The sequence below is a fragment of the Triturus cristatus genome, chromosome 2_2 (assembly GCF_964204655.1).
Source record: "Triturus cristatus chromosome 2_2, aTriCri1.1, whole genome shotgun sequence".
NCBI lineage: Eukaryota > Metazoa > Chordata > Amphibia > Caudata > Salamandridae > Triturus > Triturus cristatus.
This window is the reverse complement of record NC_140582.1, coordinates 1,195,687,550-1,195,700,455: the sequence shown is the minus strand read 5'-3', so window position 1 is coordinate 1,195,700,455 and position 12,906 is coordinate 1,195,687,550. Positions and strand designations below refer to the sequence as shown.

General features: G+C 41.9%; 2 protein-coding genes across 2 annotated transcripts in view; both read right to left on the bottom strand.

Annotated features, from left to right (window-relative positions):
- Positions 1-241: 241 nt before the first annotated feature.
- Positions 242-1,994, bottom strand: LOC146863374 (uncharacterized). Its single transcript, XM_085642803.1, has 2 exons — positions 1,563-1,994; positions 242-1,271 (listed from the first exon to the last, which is right to left on the bottom strand). The coding sequence occupies exons 1-2, from the start codon at positions 1,987-1,989 to the stop codon at positions 247-249; spliced, it is 1,452 nt and encodes a 483-aa protein (XP_085498929.1). The 5' UTR covers positions 1,990-1,994; the 3' UTR covers positions 242-246.
- A 1,628-nt stretch (positions 1,995-3,622) lies between these two features.
- Positions 3,623-12,906, bottom strand: part of LOC146863373 (uncharacterized) — a 187,461-nt gene continuing 178,177 nt past the window's right edge. The window contains exon 4 of the mRNA XM_085642802.1: positions 3,623-5,978. Coding sequence (XP_085498928.1) covers positions 5,781-5,978 — 198 coding nt within the window. The 3' untranslated portion in view covers positions 3,623-5,780. The remainder of the gene's footprint in view (positions 5,979-12,906) is intronic.

Here is a 12,906-nt window from a genome sequence, read left to right as displayed (position 1 = left end):
CCAGCCACAGGGCAACGCAGCTAGAGTGCCAACTGCAATCGATGGGAGAGAGAGACGGTCAGAGATCACATGCAACTATTTCTGAGTAAGTAAGGGGACACAGCCAGTTGTGATGAGTCATGACGTAGTTTTAATGTGGCACCACGCCATGAACACATGAACAAGCCAATCTGGCAATATACCATCTATACAAGGAGTATGTCCAGGGTTACGTCACCCATTGGGAAGTGGCTAAGCAGGGCCACATCAATGTTTGCGCATACGCGCTGCAGTGGTGGATGGCACGGCCTGTGCATCCTCACTAGAGCCAACCCCAAGCCGCCTGCTGCTCCTGCGTGCTTCTGGGACGGGGGGTGTGCTGCTGCTCCTGCTGCTGGTGTCGATGCTCTCCGCAGCATCCCCTGCAGCAGTTGTCGACGCCTGACTGGTTAATAGCACCCCTAGTGCACTTGTCACCTGCACCATCCCCCGAGACAGGTCGCTGCAGCAGTGTGTTAGTCCCTCCTGCATCGTCACAGAGCGCCGGCACAGTAGAGAAGTCGCAGTTGCCAGACGGTTGAGTGCCCTGTTGGTAGTGTCCCTTCTCTGCCGTTCCCTGCGCCGTGTGTCGAGGTCAGCATCTAATTTGCTGCACAACTGCAGAATTGACTGGGACTTGTCCCGAATGCCCGCAGCCATGCCGCTGATGTTCTTGTCCATGTTGACTAATGTGGTTTTCGTCACCCGCATGTGCCTCTGGACTGACATGACTGCCTTTGTTTGCAGGCGCTGTTGTTTCAACATTTGGCCCTCGAGACCCAAGAAGACACCATGGCCGTCAATGGTTGCTGGTGGACTCTGGACACGCGACCTGCGGCGCCCTCTTGCTCCCGTCTGTGCTGCCTGTGAGGTGTGGGGCGCAGTGGCATGGCTCCCTTCCTGGGGCCTGGTGAGTTCTTCAGGGCCCATGCTGTCGTCTGACGAGGTGTCTAAGGCTCGTAGCCTGGCTGCTGGGCGCCTCCTCATTCCCACACCTGCAAGCGGAGATGTGGCCGGTGATTCGAACATGAGTGGCGATGCTGGCTCTGGGTGAGGTGATGCTGGCTCTGGGTGAGGTGATGCTGGCTCTGGGTGAGGTGATGCTGGCTCTGGCTGCGACGAGGCTGCCTGTGTTGGTGGTGCGGCTGCCAGTGGGCCTGCTCCCTGGTCTGAACTTGTGCTGGCTAGAGGTGATATTTGTGGCCGGTGTGCCGTCTCTCCTGCAGCATGCCCTGTCCTGCATGATGTCACATCTGTGGACAGAAATACAACATTGGCTCAGTGTCCCCGAAGGGCTGCATTGAAAGCGTCACAATAAATCATTTCACATTCCAAAATGTCCTCTGTCTCCTTGTGCCTCGAGTGCGTGACATGCCTTGTTGCCCTGTAACATTTACGTCATGGTTGGTGTTTCCCTGACTACATCTCCCGGAATGCATTGCCTGTCTGCACTGACACGTGTGGACTGCAGTGTGATTCTCGTTTCACAATGGGGGATGTGGGATAGGGATTGGGGGTGCTACATTGCTGTGCTTGCGTCTTACCTTGTTGTGTGGCGGCTCTGGCAGAGCTGTCGGCGTCCCCAAGACCCACGACGCTCTCTTGCTCGATTGTGGCCCCCACCAGCTCCTCCAGTTCGGTGAGGGCAGGTGCCCTGTTGGTTCCACCTCCAGTCTGGCTGGCCTCCTTCTGGATGTCGCCCATCTTCCTCTTGGTTACAATCCTCAGGTCATACCAGCGCTTCTTTAGGACCTCTATGTCCCTGTGGGTCACTCCCACAGCATTGACCTGCGCCTGGATGGCCAGCCATATGTTGCGCTTTTCAGCCTCAGGCACTTGCAGGGATTGCCTTCCAAACAGCTTCTGGTGCTGCTTCACCACCTCCTCCACCAGCACCTGGAGTTCCTTGGGGCTAAATTTCAGCTTCCTCCTCCTTTCCCCTCCGTCTCTCTGTGTTCTCTGGCTGGACATGATGTTCGTTTTCCCGCTCGCACAGGCACCGGCTCCCTGCCTCTCCTCTGCACTCCAAGCCTCTCCAGGGTCGGCTAATTATGTACACCTGCCTGGGTGTGGCCACTTCCTGGTTGGGTGGGCTGTGGTTGCACAGGATTAGCAGTTTCGTCAAGTCATGTGATTTTATTTACCGATTCCGTACATACCGATTCGGTATTTTCCGATTCGGTAAATACCGATTCGGTATTTTCCGAATCGGTAAATACCACCTCGGTATTTACCGATTCGGTGAATTCCGATTCGTGATTACCGAATGTTACCGAATCGGTAACTGTTACCGAATTTTTACCTACATATAACTTACCGATTCTAATTTACCGATTCGGTACGGCTCGGTATTTACGAAACGGTAAAATGTATTTACCTACATGAGGCCCCAAGTGTTGTAAATGTCACACCACTCATAATACCGAACCCTGTGCAAATGGTAATTTGTGCAGGGATCAGATGTTTTCTAACCAGGTCATAATCAGTGCCACCTGTGAAATGAAAATGTTATATTAACTTCACTCCTAAGTGAGTGCATTATTTCCTTGATTTGAATTGTGTAAAAAAAATAATTGAAATGAAATGTGGGTGACATCATATCTCTGAGTTTAAGCTGATTGTGGTCAGAAACAGTGTATCGGCTTCCAGATACACGTGTCCAGGGCTGGCTTTCGGGCAGTGCGACCTTGATCTCGGGGTGCTGTTATGAATAACATATGAGTTTAAAAGCACTTGCTGCAGAGATCCTTGAGTGTCCCACAGTTTTCAGGCAACAATAAAAATGTCAAGATAACCCCGGTGATTAATGTTCCTGCTGGAGTGAGATCAGAGTTTTGTCTAATGGCAGTTTTGACTCATGAAAGAGTAGCGCGGAAGGTTAATATTCCTGCTACAAAGAAGGTGTACCATGCAGTTAACAGAACTGTATTTTATAGGGATAGATCAGTGGGTTACTGCTTTTGCCACAGAGATCCCTTTGTAACTTGCAGTTCATAAGTTACAATCCTAATATACAACAATGACCTATGAACTGTCATCAAATAGCTGCATGCAAACAATTTTTTCTCCAGTCTTTCATTATCCTCATGTTACAAATTTTTTTTTTGTGGGTAGAAGTACATTATTACTACTAAAGCCAGCCCCATTCCCAACCATTGTGTTACGTATTAAATCCTGAGTATGCGCTTCTCCAGACCAAGTGCTTTAAATTATACTCCCAACTGGAATAGATGACATGTGATTTCTATCCTTGTAATCCTCAATGTCTTGTGTAACATTTCCTGTGTTCATTGTCTCTGTGTAATGTGAGTATGATGTAAAGTGCTCTGACACTAAACTGTTATGAGTATAGCTTTAACACAAATGCAAAGCATGTGAGAGGTATTAGGAGCACTTTTGATGGGTGGTAGTGAGGGAATCCATGGAAAAGGAGGTCATTGGGTGAGGCACACCGGACACCACCTGCGCTCAAACCAACCCTGCATGTGTCAGTGGCAGAGAATCGTGCCCTGGAATAATTAGTAAGTACGTATTATCCAGTTCATGCTGTGACACATGGGTAAAACATTTAAAAAAAGACTCAGGAAGGACACTAAAGCCAATGTTCAAATTTCAAGCACTCTTTATTTGAAAATGGGAGAAAACCATAAAAGGTTAAGCATGGCTTATAAGCAGCAGAATTTTCCTGCTTTTTCAGCAAGCAATAAATCAACCTTTTCTTTCTCCTAGACAGTCTTTGACAGTTGTGAAAAACAATCAGGAACTGATAGTGGTGTGAATGCCATTGAAAGAGAGACATCCGACATTGAAATGCCTGAAGCCTGTTAGACATTCTAGTACACAATGAGTAATCTTTCTTCTATACCATTTAAAAGTATAACTTATTGTAGAATCATTCAAGTAAAATTACAAAAAGATACAATTGTAAGGAGTACTCCAGACTTTAAGCCTCACAGCCAATAGCTACAACAAACCAGAAGACAAACACATGTTCACATAGTTCATTGACCTTCCCTAAGTGAAAGAAGCAAAATCTAAGCACTACTCAGCTGCTTCCATTGACAAGTTATTTTCTGGAAAATAATTATGTTTATGAAGACATTTCCCATCAAATAAAACTGAAGGCAAATATTGTAAACATATTTTCCTGTTATTGAAAGGGGTATCCAATGAATAGAAAAATTACTTCCCTTTGCTCTGTTCTCCAGCTCTAATAGTCACAACAAGAGGCGCTCTAGAATGCTTGTTTGATGACCTCAGCTGGGGCTAAGGGTTGTATTGTGACATCATTCATAGCATCACACCTTTATGACAATGCAAAACCTAATATTGGACCTAGATCCATCCCTAACACGAATCCTGAGATGCCTAAGTCATTAAATGGGTCATCTGAATAATGATGTAACAGTACATCTCAAAACCCCAGGTGTCATCATCAAACTAGAATGCTTATTGATGGTAATTGTTTGCGATGGAGGAATGGACAAAGAGGCAATTATTTTTCTCCACGCTGGATGAAATCTTTAACAGATAGGACAAAGCAGAAGAATAGAGATGTGGTTATCGTTTTGATAAGTTTAAGGTTTGTAGTAAAGGTATGATTTTTGGATAGGGTTCGGCCTGAAATCAGCGATTTTCTTCCACATCGTCAATACAATTTTGCTGCAAGATGGTGCCTAGGTCCATTTTTTAAAAATCTGTTATGGGGGAGGGGAGGAACACGGGAGTGCAGCAGCACTCCATAAATACATGAAATAACCTTATGTTTCCTGTGGTCTATGGATATGTTGCTATATGTTTTAAGCATTCACAGAGCTGTGACGTTTGCTCTTCAGCTTGAGAATGCAGGGATCTCTTGTGATTGGTCTTAGGTCTGCATTATGTGGCCTGAGGAGTGTAAAACAGATCCTAATGCCTGTTTAATGTTGTTTTGACTACAAATGTTTTATTAACAGACATTGCATTCAAACTTTGTCAAAACCTGTCAATTCGATATAGAAAACAAAGGTTAGAGGGGCATTTTAGTTAGGAATTCTAATAGAATCTCATATTACATTAAAAGAAACCTTTGAAATTCACATGAAAAACTTAAGTTTACATGGACATTATAGTTTGGTGAATATTCAATTAAAACATACTATTTTAAATACACAAAACCACTGAAATTCTTCAGCTATAGATATTTCAAGTAAATATAAGTCATGTCCTAAAGTAACTATATCTTGCACCCTCTCTGCACTGCTAATTACCTCACATTTTACATCACTCATTACATGTTCTATGACATCTTTGAGAACATCACTGCAACATCTGAAATGATATTGTTGATGACACTGTGCATGGCAGGGACAAAATCAAGGATGGGACCCCACAATAAAACCCCCTCCCCATATAAGCAAAAATTGAGATGGACACTCACAATAATGGTTACCTCCCATGGGCAACAATAGAGGTAGACACCCTCAATAAGACTAAACACCCTTGAGCTGCAAATTAGACGGGCACACGCAACAAGACTCACCGTCTACAGAAAACAACTGAGATGGACATCCAAAATAAGACTCACCGCCCACAAGCAACAGCTCAGGCGGACATCCACATTAGCACTGAGTGGTCAAGCAGTTTGTAAATTGCTGATTTATGGATTGCGTGACATAGCATGAAACATGATTAAGAATGATTGGTGTTTAATATATTTTTGCTGTATTGCGGATATAGCAGGTGTTATGAATTTGTTTTATATGGAGGGAATCTCCCTCTATTTAAATATCTTCCTGAACAACGCTCAAATTAAAGTAAGTAGAGCCCTCCCAAGTGCCCTCTATAGTGGTCTCATAGCCAAAGATGGTCAAAACTTTAGCAGTATAAGGAATCTTAATTTCAGCTTTCTGGACCACAGCCTTTTGGCGCACAGCTTTTCCTGGTGCGACCTGGAATGTTTGAGACATGCTGTACTGTGTCTGTTGAGAGAAAGAGAAGAATACTGAAGTTAGTAGTTTGAACATAGTGGTTGTTTAGTCAAAGTTAAGAGTAGGACTGCAACACTTACATGTCATGCTGATCATTCAAAGAATTCAGACCTAAGAAAATCTCTTTCTTGATTCCAAATGCAACTTACACAACATTTCAATTTATGTAGTTGTAGAGCAGCTACAACATATAAAAGTAAAAATACATCATCATCTCCAGTGACATGTGGTCCCAAATTCATCAAAAATTCAGTATGGACACAGCCCTATGAAAACACAACCATAAATCAGAAAAACAATGATAGCAAACTCCAAGGTACCCAGCTGGCAATGAGGAACATCAAGCTGTAATGAAACACTTTGAGGCCAAAACCTTTGGAGCATCCTCCTACCATGGAAATCCCACCTTTTTGATAATGGCAGCATCAACTCACCTTTTTCATACCACGTGGCCACATATGACATTCTCCAGGTTATACAAAATTTTCTAGCTCGTAGTTCGCCCATAGTTTGACACTACAGAACAACAAGACTTAATTTCTGTTACACCTAGAATGGTATTGTGACGGTTGTACTTTTGCTGAGTTAGCCATCACTCTAACCTCACCAGTTTTCTGCAAACATGAGTGTGCAGAATAAACCAAATCATTAGCATATGAGTTGTACATAATTAAAGAGGGTGTCTTCAGAATGCCTAAACATGAACATTCCATATGTGATCTAATTCACTTTGAATATAGTGAATCATGAGAAATGTAAACCATTGATACAGGATCACAGACAGAGTTTACATTTAGATTTAGGCATCGAGATTAGGTTTAATATTAGGTTAAACGGTAGGTTTAGTGTAAGGCTTAGGGTTCTGGTTAGGTCTAGGGTGCTTGATTAGAGTTAATAATATTGTTGAAATAGGAGTTTTTCTAAGCTTTAATTAAGTGCAGTGGAATGGAACTATTAAAGCATGAAGAAGCGATACTGTTCTTTTGAACATCGACAGCCATGTAAATGTCAGTCATTCATTTATAAGGCAGCAGAAAGAAAATGTGTCACATATGAATATTTTAAATGGCTATTAAATGTGAACTTCCAGATCTGTCTTAAGAGTATCTATATTCTTCCTGTATGATCTAGCATCGTTTATCCAAGTCATTGCAGTTGGACACGAGAAAGTCCCAATTAAAGATGCACATTATCTGTGATCCACAATATCTGCCGTTCAAATCAACATTAGGATCATTAGATTTCAAAAAATACAAAATGTGTGAGCACTCTTCTATACAACAGAAACAAAATACATCTTATATATAACCACTGATTTCTCTTTGTGACTCCATTCTCCCAATATGTTTAATGTTTCTCTCCTATTCTTAACCCAACATTCAAGCACCTTATTCAAAATATTCAAACGTCTGCAAATCCTCAAGTCAATCCCACCCAAAATAAAAACATAGCAAATCTTTATAAGGGTACTAGGCTCCTAGTTGTGGTTTCTACAATTGTCACACATATACCTATAAGACTTTTAGCTTTCCATGATCTAGCTCCTGAACCTTTTGCAAACACTGGAGAAGATAAAGTACATTTAAGTTCATCCTCCTTTTGTCCAACCAAAACCAGTAGGAAACAGATGGCCATACTAACTGCTGGGGCTTTTAATGGTGTGTGGATATGTGTGAGTCTATAAAGGACGAGAGCCCTAAACATAAATGCACATTTGCATAAACCTATAGAACCCACATTAGGGAAATCTACTCTGGAAATTCCACATAAGACAAGACTCAAAAATACAAACCATGAAGGTTTATTTAAAGTTCCAGAATTAGAAGAGAGGGCAAAAAGGTATGGTTGATCAATCCATTCATAATATGCAACATTCAATTAGAATCATTGGCAATGGATGCTGAGCTTCATTCTAGTCAATTGCCAGAATCATTTACAGTCTAGCACAAGGAAATGAGAATCAAAGGGCAAGACATCATAAGGACTGCTTGGTAAAAAGCAGTAGAGAAGAACAGGAAATATAAGTGCAGATTAGTAACAAACTGGCAGAGTTTCCTGGGTTATCTAGGAAAGAACATGGGCTGCATCCTAAACCAAGGATCCTTAAAATATATTTTTAGTACATACATTTACTATGGTGTGAGGAGAATGTTACACCTCTTAAGCCAAGGATAAAACAGAAAAACACATCACATGGAAAAGGTGACCTTTCCTTTACTTCTAATGAATAATTACAGCATCTCTGCTCGGTCAAAGAAAGTTGCCTTTGATTGTATAACTCCGAACTCCATCCTGAAGGAAGAAGTATCATTTGCACAGGAGAAACATAGACTGCACTACAAACAGGACCACTAAGCTAATTGAATTTCATATATTCATCACATAATTAAGGTCATATCTGAGGAGCTCGTGAATAGCAGGGAAAAAGAAAAACATGATATATAAAACTGCATGTAGGGGTGCGCTATTATAAAAATTAAAACAGGAGCAGGCCCACTTTGGTTAAGCTAAGTGAGGTAACGGAGATGAGACAGTAATTAGTAGATTCCTTTATTAACTGAGGAGCATCAGTAAGGTACATCTTCCATCTCCTATCCAGCAACGATTCTGGTGAACCACACAGTGGAACCAGAATCCCCACCAAACCCAAACATTCTATGAACACGAGGATGCAAGGCAACTAGTTGCCAAGCAACACAACACTTCCCCCCTCTATATATCAAAAATAAGGAATTAAATAATATATACAAAAAGAAATAAAACAAAATTAAAGGTGGAAGACAGGAAGAATAACCAGGAATAAGGAACATACATATTATCATCATAACACAGCATCACTCATTGTTAACCACAAAATCTCTAAGCCAAGAGGGAGCTTTCATCTCACGAGGAGCCCTCTGGTTAATAGCAGGGAGATCAGAAGACGGAATGTTCTTACCAGAGTTCGGACCAGCCAACTTTGAACCCTCCGGGACCACCCCATCCCCCTCCTGAACCACAACCGGCTGCTGCAAATTGGATCCTTCTGCCATTTCAGAGGAAAAACCAGCAACCTCATTAAAATCATCTTCCAATCACTCTGAATTGTAAGGATTATCACTGATTCACCTACTACACTGACCAGGGTGATCCATAGCAACCCTTTTTAAATTCCAAACCTCACCGTTTTTAAGTCTCACAGCATTGTGGAGCACATCAACAACTTCCTCAGCGTCAAAGAAAGCACTCTCACCCTTGCATACAAACCCAGGCTTTTTAACCCTAACCCAATCTCCCACTTCAATCACAACTGGTTTGGTGGAATGTTTGACATTGTAATATTCTCTGTTTTTTTCATGAACACGCTGCATCCTATTCCATACTTCATCCTTAGACCAATTAACCGGACCAGAAGAAAATAACCAACCAGGGTTAAATTTAGACCGGGGTTTACGTCCATGCATAATAACAAACGGGGGTAAACCGGTCGCCTCGGTGGCAGTCACACGGTAGGCCCAGACAGTCTTGCCCTCCTGTGAAATCCAATTTTGTGCATTACTAGAAGCGATTTGAATTATGCCTTTTAACACACGGTTAAATCTCTGGACCATACCATTCCCGCTAGGGTTATACAACGAAGTAGTCTTATGATTCACGCCAAGTTTTGTAAAGTACTCCTTTGCCATGTTGGACACAAACTGGACTCCATTGTCACTAATTAATGACGCCGGAATACCCCCAGAGGAGAAAACCTCGTCCAAGAACTCAAGAACCGCCAAAGTATCAGCCTTATCAACAATTTTTACAACTGACCAGCGGGAGAAAAGATCCATAAGCATGAAAATATACTTCTGAGACTCGCCACACTGGTCCTTAATGGGTCCCAAAATGTCAATAGCGACCGTGTCCCACGGCTCTTTTGAAACAATAGTTTTACACATTGGTTGTCTGAAAGTCTTCAAAGACTTGTCCGAATTACCACATGTAGTACAATTCCTAACTACTCTCTCTGTCTCAATATCCAACCCAGGCCACCAGAACAATTTTTTAATCACTGCCTTGGTTCTAGTAATGCCAGAATGACCCTTATGACACAGTTCCACAATGGAAGAACGGAGGCTCATAGGTGGAATAATTATTTCGCCTCTCAAAAGAAAACCGTCACAAAAAGAAAGTTCTGATCTGACTTCCCAAAAAGGCTTGACCATGTCGGGTATATTATCCTTACGTGGCCAACCTTTCAAAACAAATGACACTACCTTAGATAATGTCTCATCACTACGAAATTCAGATTCCCATTCGATTTTGTTGATAGCAGAGCGGCCCTGATTGTGAATTAACGCAACCTGAAAATCATTCCATTTCTCGTCTTCGCATTTTTCCAGCATAACAGGCATTCTAGAAAGGAAATCAGCAACCAGATTGTCTCTGCCTGGGGTATAAACAATTCTATACGTAAAATTCTGCATTCGCATAGAAATTCTAGATAGTCTAGACGAGTTATTAGAAGAACCTTCTGAGGACAGTATTTTGACCAAAGGTTTGTGGTCAGATCTTAGAGTGCAAACCTTTCCCCATATGAATTATTTAAAATGGTCAAGAACCCAAGCACACGCCAATGCCTCCTTCTCAATTATAGGGTACTTCTCCTCGCATGGAGAAAGAGACCTAGACGCAAAGGCGATGATGTTCTCTTTGCCATTACCAGAGTACTGAGATAAAACTGCACCCAACCCCTTATTACTTGCATCAGTAGTCACGACACTTTCGGCAGCCGGATCGAAACTACTGAGGCAGGCTGCATTTGCAATCGCAGTCTTGATAGCATTAAAATCCCTATCGCATTCAGTAGACCAAACAAAATTCACACTTTTCTTAAGAAGCTGCCGAATATTGAAACATTTGTCAGCGAAGTTAGGAACGTATTTAGCGCAAAACTCAGCCATGCCTAAAAAGGATCTAACATCATCCTTGGTGCAAGGAGTCAGTGCCTCTTCAATAGCTGAAACCAAGGATGGCTTGGGTCTAACACCATTACGATCAATGACGTGTCCCAGGTAGGTTACGCTTTCACATGCAAATTTACATTTAGCAAACTCAAATTTTTTCATTTTTTCATTAGAACGTTTGGCTATAACGACTGGAGAAATTCACTCTGATGCCTCTATTGGTTCTATCACCTTTGCTGCCACTAATTTATCTAATTCCTTGGACACATCATCCTTAACCAATATAGGAACATTGCGACAACGGTGCACCTTGGGAACAGCATTCTCTTTAAGGAGGATAAGATGTTCGAAGCCACGTAAATTGCCCAGTTTTCCACTAAAAACAGAAGGGAATTGTTTATCATTCTCTCGCCAAATGAAGAACCTTCATCAAGTATCAACACTTGTTCCTTGCTGTTAGGGTCTAGAATAATATGCAGAAGTTTCTGATCCAACCATCCCAACACAGGAGGGCCACTCTTAGCAACGTACAATTTAGCTTGACAACGTCTGTTCTTGAACTAAAAAACAAACCATCTGAAACCAACAAGATCAATTTTTTCACCCCCGTAACCCTCAGGGTGGATATCAGGTTCGAATAATTGTTCACCCGCCTTACCAATAAATTTACTTTTCCACAACTTTTCTTCAATTATGGTGTAAGGTGACCCTGAGTCAGCTATAATGTCAATATTCACATCACCAATCAACATGTTGCAAATCGGTTTGTTGGTACATACAACGTCGTTAATATTTAGCAGCAAGTTACTTCTAAAGTTTTTAGACAAGTCCTCAATCAAAATCATTTCCATAGGATCAGGGTTTGATTCATCTACACTTTCACAGTTCATATTCGTGACACATTTAATCTTGTAATTCCTCCTCTTACGCACTTTCGCAAAATGGCCTACTAAACCACAACTGGTACATTTCTGCTTAATAGCGGGACACGTCTTACTATGAGCAAGGTGGTCTAAGCTTCCACACCTATAGCATTTAGCATGCTCCTTAAAAGGAGGTCTATCTTTAAACTTGTGAGCAACTCTATTGAAATCATTAGGGACACTCGTTTCACTAATTAGTGCCACATTTTGAGTATCATTCTTTAAGGCAACAGCACATCGACCAGATATCTCTGCTTTCCTTACAATAGCTAATATATCATCCAGTGGGGCATCGCCATTCACCCATAATCTATCTTGAATCGCAGGGTTGGCGGTATGCATAACAACCTGATCTCTAATCAAATCGTCATGCAAAACTCCAAATTTACAATCGAGAGCAAGCCTTTTTAAATCAGACACGTAGTTATCAATAGATTCAGATTTCGCCAGTTTCCTCTGAAAAAATTGATACCTAGTGACACCCATGCATACTTTTGGTTCAAAATAATTGTCTAGCTGCAATAAGGCGATTTCAGAAACATTAAAATCCCCAGAAGTAACGCTACTAAACAATTGGTGGAAGGTCTTAAGTCCCATAGCGCCCAAAGCATGCAATAGTAATCTTTTCTTCTGTTCCGCTGCCATTTTTTTTGCTTCGTCAACAGCCTCGATGTTGTTAATAAAATACGCCTTCCACTCAGAACACTTGAGAGGGGGTTAATTTCCTGTGGCCCAAAATGGTTGAGGCGAAGAAATGCTAAAATTAGCATTATTTATCTGAGCTGAACTTGTGCCCTCTGTAGACATGGTAAGTTATTAATACAGGAAGACTGATTGGCGATAGTTTGTTTTGTAATTGAAAACAAATGATAGTCAGGAGAAAAGTATATAGCAAGATCCAAATCCCCCAGCTCAAGTATCTAATATGGTATTATGAATACCTCAAATATGATGCCAATGATACTATTGCTGCTTGTAGGTTGTGCGAGGCAAGATAAACAAATACAGTAGTTAAGCCCCGTAGTTTATTCCGATCACTCCGCTCCGATACTTGGTAACTTGGCAATC